The sequence below is a fragment of the Typopeltis vanoorti genome, chromosome 9 (genome assembly GCF_054136105.1).
Source record: "Typopeltis vanoorti isolate ZY-2024b chromosome 9, IOZ_Tvanoo_1.0, whole genome shotgun sequence".
NCBI lineage: Eukaryota > Metazoa > Arthropoda > Arachnida > Uropygi > Thelyphonidae > Typopeltis > Typopeltis vanoorti.
In genome coordinates, this window is record NC_143557.1 from 84,162,547 (window position 1) to 84,178,035 (window position 15,489).

The 15,489-nt window shown below is 35.6% G+C and overlaps 1 protein-coding gene across 1 annotated transcript in view; it reads left to right on the forward strand.

Annotated features, from left to right (window-relative positions):
- Positions 1 to 15,489, forward strand: part of LOC150103211 (neural-cadherin-like) — a 540,895-nt gene that overhangs the window by 351,123 nt on the left and 174,283 nt on the right. The window contains exon 22 of the mRNA XM_090397648.1: positions 4,966 to 5,102. Coding sequence (XP_090253774.1) covers positions 4,966 to 5,102 — 137 coding nt within the window. The remainder of the gene's footprint in view (positions 1 to 4,965; positions 5,103 to 15,489) is intronic.

Here is a 15,489-nt window from a genome sequence, read left to right on the forward strand (position 1 = left end):
GGTAGTGAGCCCATGGCTGTACCCTCTTTTTGAAGGTAAAAATTGTTTTGCTACACAAATATCCGGAGCGGAGTACGTGGGCAAAGAGGGACACGATGTTATGTGGAAATATGTTCTGTAGGAGCAAGATAGTATCGTTGACATTGGGACATTGGTGAAAAGGGAAGTTATTTTCAAAGCTGACTAATAAATCTTGGTCATTGACTGTTGCAAAATCCTGTATAGACAGAAATTTTAAATTAAATTCTGTCTATACTGATTTTAGTTAGGAATTTAAATTAGATTGATTTGCTTGTAAATTTTGTAAATATCTGACTGCTAAATTACTGTACAACAAAGCACAAAGAAAATTATGTATAAATGAATTGTAATGTTAGAATGTTTAAGACAAAGAACAAAGAAAAATGTGTATAAAAGAATTGTAATAATAGAATATTTAAGACAAACAAATATCCCAGATGGATTAAAATAAGACCTGAGGCTATCAGATTTACGAAGGTCAAGAACGTACGGGGTTTCCCACCTGAACACAGCAACCGAGAAAGGTGGTGGGTTAGGACCCATGTGAATACCCAAGGGAATGACAGGATAGCAAAATCCAAGGTCAAGGGAGCAGCTTAAAAGGGGGAGACATCGAGGGCAAAGAGGTCGTCATCACGGAGCAGGTCACCTTGTTTTGTCTGAGGTCAGTCATCATAGTGGGAGTTGGTCTGGGAAGGTCGGTCGTAGGCAGCCGGAGGACCGCTAAAAACGGAGAGGCTGTCCCTGATTGATGGTTGTGCTGGAAAAGTAAGCTTTAGCCCAGTTTTCCCTTCGGGCTCCCAGTTCATGTATGTCCCATCAATTCTAGGTCAAGGGACCCGTTCCAGCCAACAGACACCAAAAATGTTAGGTGGGTCGTTTAAGCATTGAATGAAGTGAGTTCCAGACTTCCAGTGCCAGTAGAAGTGCCCCATCGATGTCGAAAGAAAGTGCCTGTGTGTGAATTAGATGGTAACGATCTCAAGGATCTACTTATGTGGACTAGATGAATTAATACCAAGTAAGGTCTTCTGTATATGATTAACTAAAGGCAAGAATTGTAGCAGAGATTGCTCTACCGTATTTGTTTGTTAGTATTAAGGACTGAAGGAAATTAGCTATACATTGAGAATTTACCTGTGTAGTGTTGTGAGATGAAATAGCGTTTATTGTTACCTATTGTTTAAACTTGCCTGTTATATAGCATTGTAGGCATTTCTAATATATGAATTAAGTGTAGGCACAATTATTGCTATAGTCAATGAAAGTAATGAAAATTTGTTGAACTAGGTTGAATAGTTTAAGCTCCTAGCTAAAGTTATGAGAAGTATAGAGTCAGAATTATTTTTGTGTGCTTAGTATAAAGCTTTACTGTAACTTGATTAGTGTGAATAAATTGTTTTGTTTGTCAAAAAATTTGTCTGATTCCTGCATACCAATGCACTCATAAAAATCGAACCAATGTGACCTAAGGGGATAGTTTGCCACGACTGTGGAATAGAGTTTTATGTTGCTTGATAGAGTGTTGAGAGTTAGAAGTATTTCCGTGCTTAGCAAAGTGGTTTTTCTTTTAGAAGGATATTTAAATCTTATCTGCGATTTCTAATGGTGCAGTCGAAATAAAAATAAATTTTCAGAAATCAAAACTGAAGAAATACGCTTGCTGTTATAACAAAGGAATTCGGCTCTAGTCCAAGGCAAATTCACATGTTATAAAGTTATGTGCACATGAATAACATAGTTACAACCTTGAGAAAGGGGGGAGGGTCAAAAAGGTAAGAAAGAGGATTAATTGTAGGTGAATGAATCAAGCAATGGATTAGAGCACTCGGCGTTATGACTAAGAATTAAGTTAAGAATAAATTAAATTATTGAATATAAACTTTGAACAAATACAAATAACAATAATATAATTTTACAAAAGGGAGGGATCTTAAACCTCTCTCTCATATCGAGAAAGGTTTAAGATCCCTCCCTGCCAATCTAGCTGAAAAAATGTGCATGGAAACATCTTGTATGCTAAATTCAAACAAAAAACTAAGCACCGTCCTAAACAAAATGGAAAAACTGGCCCTCAAATCCCTAAAAAAAAAAAAAAAAAAAATAAATAAATAAATAAAATAACCAGGACATTATAATCACAAAAGCAGACAAAGAGAATGCCGCTGTTGTTTTAGATCGGACAACTTACATAGATAAAATGAACCATTTGGTATCAGACCACAACACTTACCAAATGGTATACTACAATCCCACGAAATGCATCAAAAAGAGAACAACTGAATTAATTAAATCCGACCAGAAGAAACAATTAAAAAACCAATACCTCATTATGCCCGCATGCCCAGAATTTATAGCCTACCAAAAATACACAAAACTGAAAACACCACTATGTCTGATTGTTGAAGGAATTGACAGCCTGAATTATCACTTAGCCAAAAAATTAGCAGCCACACTCAAGGAATTGGTCGGTCATTCCCCTTCCTACATAAAAAATACACGACATTTCATGAACAAAAGTTAAAAACATTACACTCAACGACCAAGATTTATTAGTCAGCTTTGACATAACTTTCCTTTTCACCAATGTCCCAATCAATGTTACTGTCTTGCGCTTTCAGAACATATTTCCACACAACTTCACGGCCCCTCTTTGCCGACGTACTCTGCTCCGGATATTTCGCGTGGCAAAACAATTTTTACCTTCAAAAAGAGGATACAGCCATGGGCTCACCACTCCCCCCCACACACCCCTCCCTATATGGAAGACTTTGAGCAATGAGCTCTAGAGTCAGCATGCCTAAAGATTAAAATTTGGTTCAGATACGTCGACAATATTTTCGCCATTTGGCCCCACGGCCGTGAAGCACTAAATACATTCCTTAACCACCTGAACAAACAACACAAACATATCCAATTCACCATTGAAATGGAAAAAAACAACTCTCTTCCATTCCTAGACACACTCGTCACACGTCTTCTCTCAAGTTGTCTCTCCTTCTCAGTCTACTGCAAACCTACACACACACACACAGTACATACACAAAAATTCTTATCACCACCAAACACAAAAACTAGAGTTCATAAGCACCACACAGAGCTCAAATGATTTGTTCAAATGAAAAAGCTCTAAACCAGCAATACAAGATCATCAACCATACATTTATGAAAAACGGATACAGTAAAAAAAACTATTCACAAGGTCCTCCACAGAGATACCACTAAAAACAAAAAAGATTTCAAGAACGCTGTTGCCATACCTTATGTTAGAGGCATGTCCAAAAAAATAAAACACTATACAAATACAACATCAAAACCCCCTTTAAATCCCAGACAAAATTAAGACACCTACTCAGTTCTTCCAAAGATCCTTTTCCACACCTAGCCCACCCAGGGGTTTACAAAATACGCTACACATGTAACTTACCATACATGGAGGGGGGGGGGAACTGGGCAAATCATCCCAATTAGGAAGGACAAACACAAACGACACATTGAATACCTCCATTTTGGAAAAACTGGCCTTTCTGACCACGCACTCCAAACATACCACAGAATTGATTGGAAAGGTACCAAGTCCCTACACTGCACCAAAACCTGGTTCGAGAGGAAATTTAAAGAAGCATGTGAAATGCTCAAACATAATCCAAATCTGAACAAAAATGATGGTCTAATCATTCCAATGATGTGGAGGACCCATTTGCAGCCTCTATAGCAACTAGAACAAGCCAAAGAAAAATCTCAATATAAAAGGGAAGTTTTTTATATAACATTCAATAACAACTTGAACTGTACCAATCCAGAAGAATCGTGGTAGTAATCTTAGTACAGGAGGACTTCAGTAGAGTTTATTGTAGTTTTTTATTTAATTAATTTATTTTAATTTTTTTTATCACTAGAGGTCAGGCTAAGAATAAGATTAATTAACAGCGTAGATTTAATTTGCCTTTATAGAGTGCAAGAGCATGTAGCTTGGTTTCCTATACACATGTATCCTTCTGATGACAATGACCTCAAAAATGGGTTAAAACGTCAAGTGTTATTTTATTAATAAGTAAAATTATCATTTCAACATGTGTGTTTTGTGTCCCTAAATTTGGAAATATGAATTAACTGAATGTAGTAACTACAGTAACAAGCTTGGTATAAAAATTAGCAATAAAAAAAAAAGTATATAAATAGGCTGTAATAGCAAAAACATCCTTTCTATTCTCAGTACAACAAACCAAACATTTCTGTTATTTAGGCAGAGTTGTTTTTTGTCACACTTGCAAATGAAATTGAAGTTGATAATGGAAAAGAAGGGTGTGAAGCCAGTTGAATAAATTTCTGTAGGGTAATAACGCCATAACAAAAAAGTTACACGATGGAAATGATATCAGTTTTAAGTCTGAGAGGTAAGTTTGGAACAAGCAGACTGCAACTTGTAGATATGAGAGCTATGGGGAAAATTAGCAGAGTGTATGAGTGGCATCACTCTTGCAGAATTATATTAAAAATGTTTTAAAAATAAACTTAACATTAATATCATTCTCAATAATTAAGCAGAGCTATCTAAGTTTATTTATTTTTTATTTAAAATATCACACTCACATGAGTCGCCACAGAGTTTAACAAATCAATGCCACGTATGGATATGATCTCTTAAGAAGAATGGGAAAAGAAAGTTAGTGAGACAGTTATAACAGCTGTGGTAGAAAAATTACCCCAAGGAAACTCTTTCTAGTGAAATTAATGGATGCTGTTAGAAGTACCTTTTAAAAAAAAAATTTATATATATATATATGCAAAAATAAGTTTATGAGAATTTTATTTAGTTTTATTTTAGAACTCATTCTAATTTGAATCAGTTTTCTGGTTAGTCTGATTTAAAAAGTTGTGTCCATTTTAAATGGCTCACTCTATCTAATCTGTGATGTTTTTTCATTTTTTATATATATATAGCTATAGTATTGAACGTGCTTCTGACAAAAAACGCCACTTCAGGATTGTTCAAGAATCAGGTGATGTATATATACAGCGTGCTTTAGACAGAGAAACGTTAAGTCGACATGAAGTAAAAATCTTAGCTGTAGATGATGGTATGCAATATTTTGTATTTTGAACACTAGATCTGATATTTATAACTACTGTTTAATGGATAGAAAAATATTTGATGGTTGAATAGTTTGGGAATGGAGATAGTTAAAACTAAAGTATTTTTGAAAATCGTGAATTAAAATTATGCATTTACTAAAAGATTACTGTTTTTCTGTTGTTTTTATATATTGCACTTGAGTCTTATTTCACTACATATAAGAAGCAGATTGAATGTTTTTGTATGTGTGTGTGTGTGTGTGGTGGTATGGGGGGAGGGGATTGCTTGGTTTTGTTACTGAGATTGTCATTTTTTTAAAAAAATTAGATTCCTGGTTTAAAATAAGATTGGATTGATCAGTGTTGAATACTTCTAATTTTATTCTGTCATATTGCCAAAGTTTACCATAGAAAATTTATAGCAAACTTGTAGGAGATCACATAGTTTATTATAGTTCGCTATATTAAATTTCCTTGAAAATATCATTAATGTTATGGAACGTTCCAGTTATTTCCTATTCTGTATAAAAAGCATGCACTTCAGTTGTTCAGTAGCATGGTATATGTTTGGAAAATTGGAATGATTAATATTACTTGTCCAGTTCCCTACCTTACATTAGAAATGTTTACATTCAAGTTCTTAAACATGAATTTCAGCTGTAAAAATTAAGATAACAATGAAATTTTAATATATTATGAATATATTGATGGATTAAGTGATTATTCATAATGTGCTTCACTGTAAATAAACACTACCAGAAGAACAAAATAAAGTATCATGCTGGTTTGCAAAACTAAGCATCTTCATAGCATGAATAACAGCTGTGGATAAAACAGCACTCAATTAGATTGTTGTAGAACTAATTCAGATTGTAATTGCTGCCCTTGTTAGGCAAGTTAATGCATGTCCATTCCCCAGCCTTCATATTTGAATCCAACTGTGAACATGGATGTCCATGAATATCTTTAGGTAAATGTGGAATTTCATTGCTGGGTGGGTGTCCTGCTTTTTGGAAGCCTGAAGTAGCTTGAAAATGTTTCCTGTTTATAGCATTTAGAGCAGGTTTCTGGATATCCTGTTCTAGTAAAATACAAAATATATATATATATATATATATTTGGGGGCTCTGCCCCTCCCTGATGCCCTCCCCCGAGTTCTGGATTGGTAGGCTGGTTCTCCTTGAATTCTGATGACTCAAATTTTGAAGACTCGACACTTAGGGTAGCCCCTGAGTTTCAAAACGTCTCAAATAACTTGCCAAAAAACGTTACATAAAAAGGCTTATCATTTTATATCTATAGGGTAGATATAATGAAAAAAAAAAGTACAAAAAAGGTACAAAAGTACCCATAATGTACTGTAGGTTTACAGAAGCCTTTCATGTGTGACAGCTACATAAAACCACTGAAAAAGAACTGATGCCTTATTTAGAAAAGTTGGAGTAACTCTAGTCTTATAATGGCAGTCCCATTTTTAACAAATTAATTCAGCCATGCTTAGTGAGGTTAAAGAGGGGTTTCATATGAAATGCACATTCCTTGAGTTCAGCATTTTTGAGGATGAGCATGTAAGCAAACCAGGAATGCAAAGAGGAATAATACCTGTACTGCAGTTATTTCTATTCTGATAGAAAAATTAAGCAAATAGCAAAAAGTTCATCATCCCTCATGTTGACTAAGCGGAATACTTTCCATTTCTTCAACATTTTGGTAGAACTTCAGTACAGATGGTTTTGTTAATTAATGAAATATAGATTCAATTTTTGGTTTACACAAAATCTACCCCCCCCCCCTCCCAATCAAAATCTAATCTCTCAAGTGGCTCAATTCCATAGTGGAGTCTTTTATTATCTTTACTGCACTCAAAATAAAGTTGGTGCCCTGTATTTAAATGTTTTTTTAAATAAATGTACAGTTTTACTAGTAAATGCAAATACGAGTATAAGTTGAGTGATAATTATGGGGTCTATAATTATATAATTATGCAGTCTATATCTATGGAGATATAGACTGGAAGAAAGAAAGATGTGTGGCAGAAAGGAAATAGACTTTATACACTTGCTTAGAGATAATTACTTAAGGCAGCATGTGATGGAGGGGAGGCTACGGATAGGACAGTATTGGACCTGGTCATAAGATCAGAAGAGCTATCCATAACCAAGGTAACATGATTGCCTCCAATTGGTGAAAGTGACATGCGGTCTTGACTTAGGAAATTATAAAACATGAGAAATATTCTATCAAAAAAGGGGTATTTGTGGAACTACAAGACAGGTGATTATTACATGCTTAGGAAGAAGCTTAAATCTGTATCATGGCATAAAACACTGCAGGGTAAGGATGTAGTAGTGCATATAGTTAAGAGTCATCTAGAGGAAGCAATATTAAATTGTATACCTCGGGTAAGGAGAGTTAATCAGGTAGGAGTTAGATGAATGAGTAATATCATTAAGCACGAGCTGTAGAAGGTATATGAAGAGAAAGGTCACCAGCATGGCAAGGAAGACAAAATTAGGTTATGAGAAGAATTGAGCCAAGCAGGCCAAAGGAAATCCCAGCGAGTTCTTTCAGTATATGTTAAGTAAGAGGAAGAATGACAATGGAAGATTACCTTTAGTGAGTGATGATGGTCACGAGAAGATGGAGGCAGATAAAATTGTCAAGTTATGAGTGACCCCTTTGCAAGCCTATATCTTCCTAGTGAGGTTGTTGCTTTAAATTATATGACAGACACTAATGTGGGAACAGAGGTGGATGAATTTGGAGGTCCTTACGATATTGCAGAATCTTGATGTAAATACAGCTGGGGGATTAGATGGCATATCAGCTATGATTTTGCTAGAATGTTCAATGCCTTTTACTAAGCTGTTTAATTTAAGTCTCAGCTCTGATAGAGTTCCAAGGGATGGAAAGAGGGCAAAATTATAGACCAATCAGTATCACAGTATTAGAATCAAAAGTATTAGGAAAATTGGTAAAAAAGAGAATTCAAGAATGGGTAGATAAAAATATGATACTATATGGGAGATCGGCACTAAATTCGTTTTAAACGTCTAATTACATCGGCAAGCTCGGCCAATTAACCAACGTCAGAATGCTTTGTCCTAGAAACGAAGCAGATAACAGAGGTTTAACATATTACCTCGCAACATCCCACACACGTCACTAAGGACATATATCATAGCATGATCCAACCATCTACGCGTCCTCATCTGCTATTGCTCGGCATATTGAGAGCAGGTGATTAGTCTGCCACCTGGAGACAGACTGGCAGTTGAAGTTAATTAAAGTAGACATGCTGAGTCGCTCCTTCTGTTTCGTGGGTCATTTGAATGCAAAGTCAGCTGGAAACGAAGCCGAGATGCATTAATTTTCCAGTGGGTGAACTCCCTGCGTCAGCAAGAATGAAAAGGCTTTGTGAAGGGTTGGTCATGCTTTAGCAATTTACTAACTTTTTATTATAGAGTAACAGCTGATTCGAATAAAGGAAATGGCTACACAATGATTTTGCAAAGGCATTTGACACAATACCACATGGAACACTATTACACATATTAGAACAAATGGGAATGGATACAACACAGGATAACAGGGTGGCCGCTGGACAGATATCAAAAAGTGGTATATGTAGAAGCAGAATCGAGGCGAAAACAGGCGACTAGTGGTGTGCCATAAGGTTCAGTGCTAGGACCATTGCTGTTTAATTTATGCATAAATGATATAGGAAATGACCTGAAAGGAAATATTTAGTTGTTTGCTGATGATGCGAAATTAAGAAGAGTAATAATTAATCAAGGCGATGTAGAGGCTTGCAGGAAGATTTAAATAGGCTCTCAGTATGGGCAAAAGTTAATGGGTATCAGTTTAATGTCGAAAAATGTCAAGTTATACACTTTGTGATAAATAGATTATACACTGATGGCACTGTATTCCAGGAAATAGATGAAGCTAGAAATTTAGGGATGGTGGTAAACACAGAGTTAAAGTTTAGAGGACATATTACTAAGGTAGTCCTAAGATTACTTGGCTACTATTGAAGAACACGTTATCATGTAGAGATAAGGAAGTTATCCCTCTTTATAAGGCCTGATACACCCACATCTAGATTACTGTGCTCAAGTCCTGTCTCCTGGGTTTCTTGGGTGGAAAGGATTCAGAGGTGAGTGACCAAGATGGCGAGTGGCCTGTGGAATGTGCCCTATGAGGATAGACTGAAGGTGTGTGGATTGCAGAAGTTGGTTGATAGGAGAAAAATATGGGATATGATAGAAACATTTAAGTTGTTTAACGGATTTTATAGGATAGGTGCAGGGGAAATGTTTCAGCATTTGGCTAGAGGGACAGAACAAGGGGTCATCCCTGTAAGTTGAATAAAGGTGTGGTCAGTAGGGGTGTGAGGATTAGAATTTTGGAGAGTGGTGAATGAGTGGAATGAGTTACCACAGGCAGTTGTGAGTGTTTTTTCTGTTAATGGGTTCAAGGAGAGGTATGATAGGTTGTGTGGATAGAATGAGTCTCCCGCGATGAGTTTTCAGACTTCATGGAGTTGCCCGTATAATAATAATAATACCTGGGATATGCATCATTAATAGCAGGCTACATCACATTACTATTCAATTGCCTTCTGTACTCTAATATATTAGAGGATACAGCAGTCACTATGATGCACTGTTATACCTGAATGGCATGCTTTGTGGTGTGCACTTTTCATTTTATATATATATATATATCCCCCCCCCCTCCCCACAACAGCTTCATCCAAACTTTATCCCCAACACAAAGTTGATCATTGTCTTTAGCGTTGTGAGTAATTACTCTTATAAATTTATTCTGTTGGCATCCTATCATACTAGCTTTTTGCCATAATGTTCAGGACATGGACTGGTTATTACTAACACAATGTTCCAACGTAAAAATGTGCACAAATTCACATGGAGAGAAGAGGCTAGGAATAAGAAAAGTCTCATTGACTATGTTATTGTTTATAGTGACATTTTCTCCCTGGTGCAGGACACCAGAGTATACCGAGGATTTGAACTTGGAAGTGATCACCATTTAGTCTTGAGCAGGATAAAATTGAATTTCATATTGAAAAGAAGAACATGTAAGAAAGTTTTAAAGTGAATAAAAGAAAGCTGAGCAGCTCTCAGATGTAAAACTGGAGACTAAAATATACAAAAATTATTCCGGAAAAAATGAAAGAGTTTGAGAACAGGAACCAAACCTTGGAGATTCACTGGCAAGCTCTGAAGAAAACATTGATTGATTCAGCCAGAGAGGCATGTGGTGAGGTTGTCTGCAAGGAAAGAAAAATCAGAACTTCATGGTGGACACAGGAAGTTAAAGAGGCAGTGAAAGAAAAGAAGAAAGCATATCAAAAAGTTCCTGGCAAATTAGTCAACTTGTGCTCTTAGCAAATATAGAGACAAATGTAAGAAAGCTGAAAACTGTGTAAAACTAGCTAAACAAAAGTTATGGGAAGACTTGAGTAAGAACATAAAAAATAAATATCAGAAAGCTGGCAAAATATTCTGGAGACTGTTGAAAAAGCTTGGAAAAGGAAGAAAGAGTGCTGTAAAAGGTATTAGAAATGCTAAAGGTGGCATGAAAACTGTAGAAAAGGTTATCTTTTATGTATGGAGTAATTAATTTTAAAAATTGCTAAATGAAACAATCATTGACAGCACAGTGGTAAAAAACATTAACAGGCATTCAATCAGGAATGCATATCCATGCTTGAAGTAGAAAAAGCCTTAAAATGCCTGAAATGTGGAAAGGCAGCTGGACCAGAAATACTCAAGTATGGAAGTATAAACATCTTGCAGTGGCTGCACTGCATAGTTCAGAAGGCTTGGACACAAGGATGAATTCCAGATGATTGGAGTAGAGCTTTCTCGTAGTACCCATATGTAAAAAGTGAAATAAAATTGAATGCCAGAATTTCTGAGGTATTTCTCTTCTGAGTGTTCCTGGCAAGATTTATTCAAGTATACTTGAGAAATGGTTTCGAAGGATTGTGGAAAAGAAGCTTGATGAAGAACAAGCTGCATTCAGGCCAAATAGAAGCTGTTGGAGCAGATTTTCACTTTACTACAAATAGGTTGAAAATTATGGGAATATAACAAAGATATGTATTTAAGTTTTGTTGAAAAGGCATATGACAAGGTGCCAAGAGAAAAGCTGTTCAAAATGATCATTATATGGTGTCAATGCACATTACATCAAGCAATACTTAGTCCTTATTTGAGTTGTAAGTCAACAGTTAGAATTGAAGGAAGTGCAGGAAGATGGTTTAGTGTTAAATTTGGTGTCAGACAAGGATGTACATTATCCCCTCTGTTATTCATTAACTATATGAATCGCATTATGAAGGGAAGTTATATTTAAACCTGATATCAAAATTGGAGATGTTAATCTCAGACCTTTACTTTATGCAAATGGTTTTATACTTTTAAATAAATGCGGTACAAGTCTACAAGATACTCTGACTAAATGAAATAGCTGTTGTAATTTATTTGGTACAAGGGTCAGCAATAACAGGAGAAAGACAATTAAAATAGGCAGAAGCATTGAATATATCAATTTATTGTGAATAGAGAACCTATACAACAAGTAAAACATTTCAGCTAGTTAAACCCGATTTTTAATGAAGATTGTAAATTAAATATGGAAATAGACAACAGAATCAACAAAGCTGGTATGGTAGGAAGTCAACTGACTAAATTTCTATGGAATAAGAGAGAAATTAGTCAAAACACTAAATTAGCTGTATACAAGACAGTGAAGCCAGTTTTAACTTATGGATCTGAGAGCTGGGTTAGAAATAAAACACTTGACCACCAATATGAGAATACTGAGAAAGATTAGGGGCAAGAACAGGTGGCATCATTGGCAATATCCTATTAAAAACAAGGATATTAAGAAAGAACTTGACATCGTTAGCATGCAGGAATGTGTTAGCAGAGCTAATCTCAGGTGGTATGGTCATTTGAACAGAATGGGAAAGGAAAGATTAGCAAAACAAATGTTCTCTGCCAGGTTGGCAGGGAAAAGTCCCAGCGGAAGACCAAACTATAGGTGGATTGATACAGTAAAAAGTGCCTTACAACAGTGCTTCCCAAACTTCTGGATGTCAGGGCCCACTTTGCAAAAATTAAAATATTTCAACCCCCCCCCCCCCCCCCCCCCCCCCCGAAAGAAAATCGTAATAGAGAGATATATTATTATAATATTTATTGTATTTATATTCAATACAAAACATACACACAGCGAATATTGCAAAAATCAAATGCATATATTACATTTTTTGCCTCTTACCGTTTGGTTCTGAAGACAATGTGGGCTGTTCTGGTAAAATATGAAATACTGTCCTTTTTTTGAGTCTGTTTCTGATTGTTCGCGGGAATTTTTTTTTATTTTTTATCAGCCACTTACCCATCTCAGGGTTAAATTTTTTAACATAGAATAAATCAGATAATATCACCACTTACCGATACTGGCACATCACAGACTGATAACATGAAATTAGTGAATATTACCTGAATAAGGGAATCCACGGACCAGGAACATTTTTCTCTTTTGTGACTTTTCCCCCTTTAAGGTAATTTAAGCCTAACGCGAAACAGACAGCAAAGGCAGGTTATTAAAACGCGCATATGATTGGTGCGGTATTAACAAAAGATCGTGCAACCGAAAGATAAAAGCATAGCTGGCAATTGAGTTGAAATGCTAACTCTCTTCAACCGAATTCCATATGTGAAACTCATAATATTCATTATATATATATATATTACTTGGGTTTAACACTTTTACGAATTTTAACACGTTCGGTTGAATTTTATTGCTGCCTTGGGAAATCGAACTCACACACATCTAATTAATAACAATAGTTTTTAGTTAGATACTGTGTTTGCCCATGCAACATATGGTTTTGTTTCTGTCTATATATACAGCATAGTTTCTGTATGAGGGGGACATGTGATTCATTAATTAGTGTTTTTATCCCAGTTGTCTCTAATTGCACTATTTGTTGAGAAATATATTACACTAACTCCTCATACCTTATTGACTGGCATAATAAAAGTACTTTTTTTTTATTGCCTCTGCAGTATAGTGGCTGTTAGGGAGGGGTGTTGTTTACCACTGCAAGCGAGTTACTATCTCCCCCCACATGAACTTGTTTAAGCTTTTTTTCATGTGTGAAGTACATGCGAAACTTTTATTGGTAACAGAAAACTAGCTCGGATGACAGTGATAATATAAAACGAGTTTTGATATGTATATAAAGTCAATATCAACAGTCCCTGATTACGAACGCGTGATGAAAGGAAGATTTGGAGCTTCCCTGGAGAGCATTTGAAGTAAATACAATTAACCACTGCTTTGAAATGAAACATATGAATAAGCAATATTTACTAATATTCGTTAAGTGCTGAAATACGCAGGAAGCAAAGTTTGTGAACCAACACCAATGTGTGAATTTTTCCATTAAAATTTTTCCATTTTCATATAAAAAATAACAAAAAAGAAATAATAAATAATAAAAGTTAAATACGCTTCTTTTAAAATAAAAAAAATCTACTTAGTCTTAAAACATTTTAAATTTGTTTTCATTATTTCACGGCCCCCCTCAACAAAACCTATGTTCCCCAAGGGGGCCGCGGCCCACAGTTTGGGAAGCGCTGCCTTAGAAGACAGAAATATAAGATCTGATAATGTTAGCCTTGACAGGTAACAGATTGATATGGAGGAAAATTGTCTATAGGAAGTTAGTAATGATGTAAGTTCATGTAGTACTATCTTTATACCGTAATATCCTGTACACTCATTGAGGGTACATGTCAGGAATTTGATGATGATGATGATGACTAAAAAGTATGCCAAAATAGCTAAAAGACTTGTTCTGTAGGTTCTCCATTTGGAAAAAGCAATTGAAGTTTTCCATTTTCCTTTCCAATTTCATTGTTTTCGCCTTTTTTGTGCTGATCTTTATATAAAGTATATAGTAACTATTATTCAATTTGTTTTAAGAATCCTGGAGACTAACACTAGATTTGTTTAATTACATCTGTATAAAGCAAAGATTATATATTAATGTAGAATTATAATCTAAATCAAGATAATAATAAAAGAAATACACTATTCTTAGCTAAAATCCGGTGATTTTATCATAGGAAAAATCAGCTTGCAAAGTTTGCAATTTAAACAAAGTAGAACGAAAAATATCACTTGAAAGAATAAAAACAACAGCATTTGAACAAATTCCACTGTGTTTTCGAAATGTCATATGAAGTAAAAAAAAAAATATTAAAATAAAAAATTGCATATTTTTGCAAGTCTCAGATGGAATTCTTGATCCTAATTTAATACAAAAAGAAATATTTTAAAAAATATTTTAGCAGTATACTTATTACTATATTACTTATTACTTTATTTTTTCTCAAATCCTTCATACGTATGCATGAAGGATTTGAGAAAAAATAAAGCAAGATGAAAAGAAATTTGTAAGTTTAATTCACAAAATATTTAAAATAAACTTGATATTTATATCTTATCTAAAATTATGAACCAGGACGAAAAGAGCAGCACTGACAAACCTCAAAAATGGTTATTAGATTAACAAGAATTGGGGGGGGGTATTAACATATACGACAGGAAAAGATCAAAAGATGTATACCTTGGATATAACAATCATTGGTGAATTCAGTTATTTTGTTAATTTATATATTAATAAATATTGCTATATTTTTGTTGCTATATTATAAATATGGTGTCTCCCTTAGACACCACTCCTCAGCACTCTGCTAGAGGAAACTCCATCAATCGGCCTGCTACCTTTTTGGGGAGGTGTTTAGGGGCAGCGCAAAGAAATGGTTCTGCAAAAGGACGGAAATGACAATGGCACCAGACTATGTCTTTAGGCAACTGGAACATCTTCCCTCTGACAGGGAAGGAGTTGGAACTGGACGAGGAAGCCAAGTGCTACCAGCTAGACTTAGTCGGGCTTTCTATGACCAAGAGGAGAGGCTCTGGAACTGTCGACCTGGATAAGGGGTGGAAGCTCTACTACTCTGGTGTGAGCCTGACAATGTATGCTCAGGTGGGTGTGGGAGATACAAGCCCCAGTTGTCAGACTGTGTTGCTGAGTGGATCCCATTGGGGGTACGGGTATGTGCGTTAAGGCTTCAGATGAAAAACCATGATTTGGCTGTGGTGCAAGCCTATGCACCTAATCTGGAGTCAGAATACTCTGCCTTCCTAGAGGAAGTGGATGCTGCTTTTGACAGGGTGGCAGACATGGAATCAGTCCTACTAATGGGTGACTTCAATGCACATGTTAGAACAGATGACCAGACATGGAGGGGTGTGGTTGGGAGGAACGGCACCCCTGAC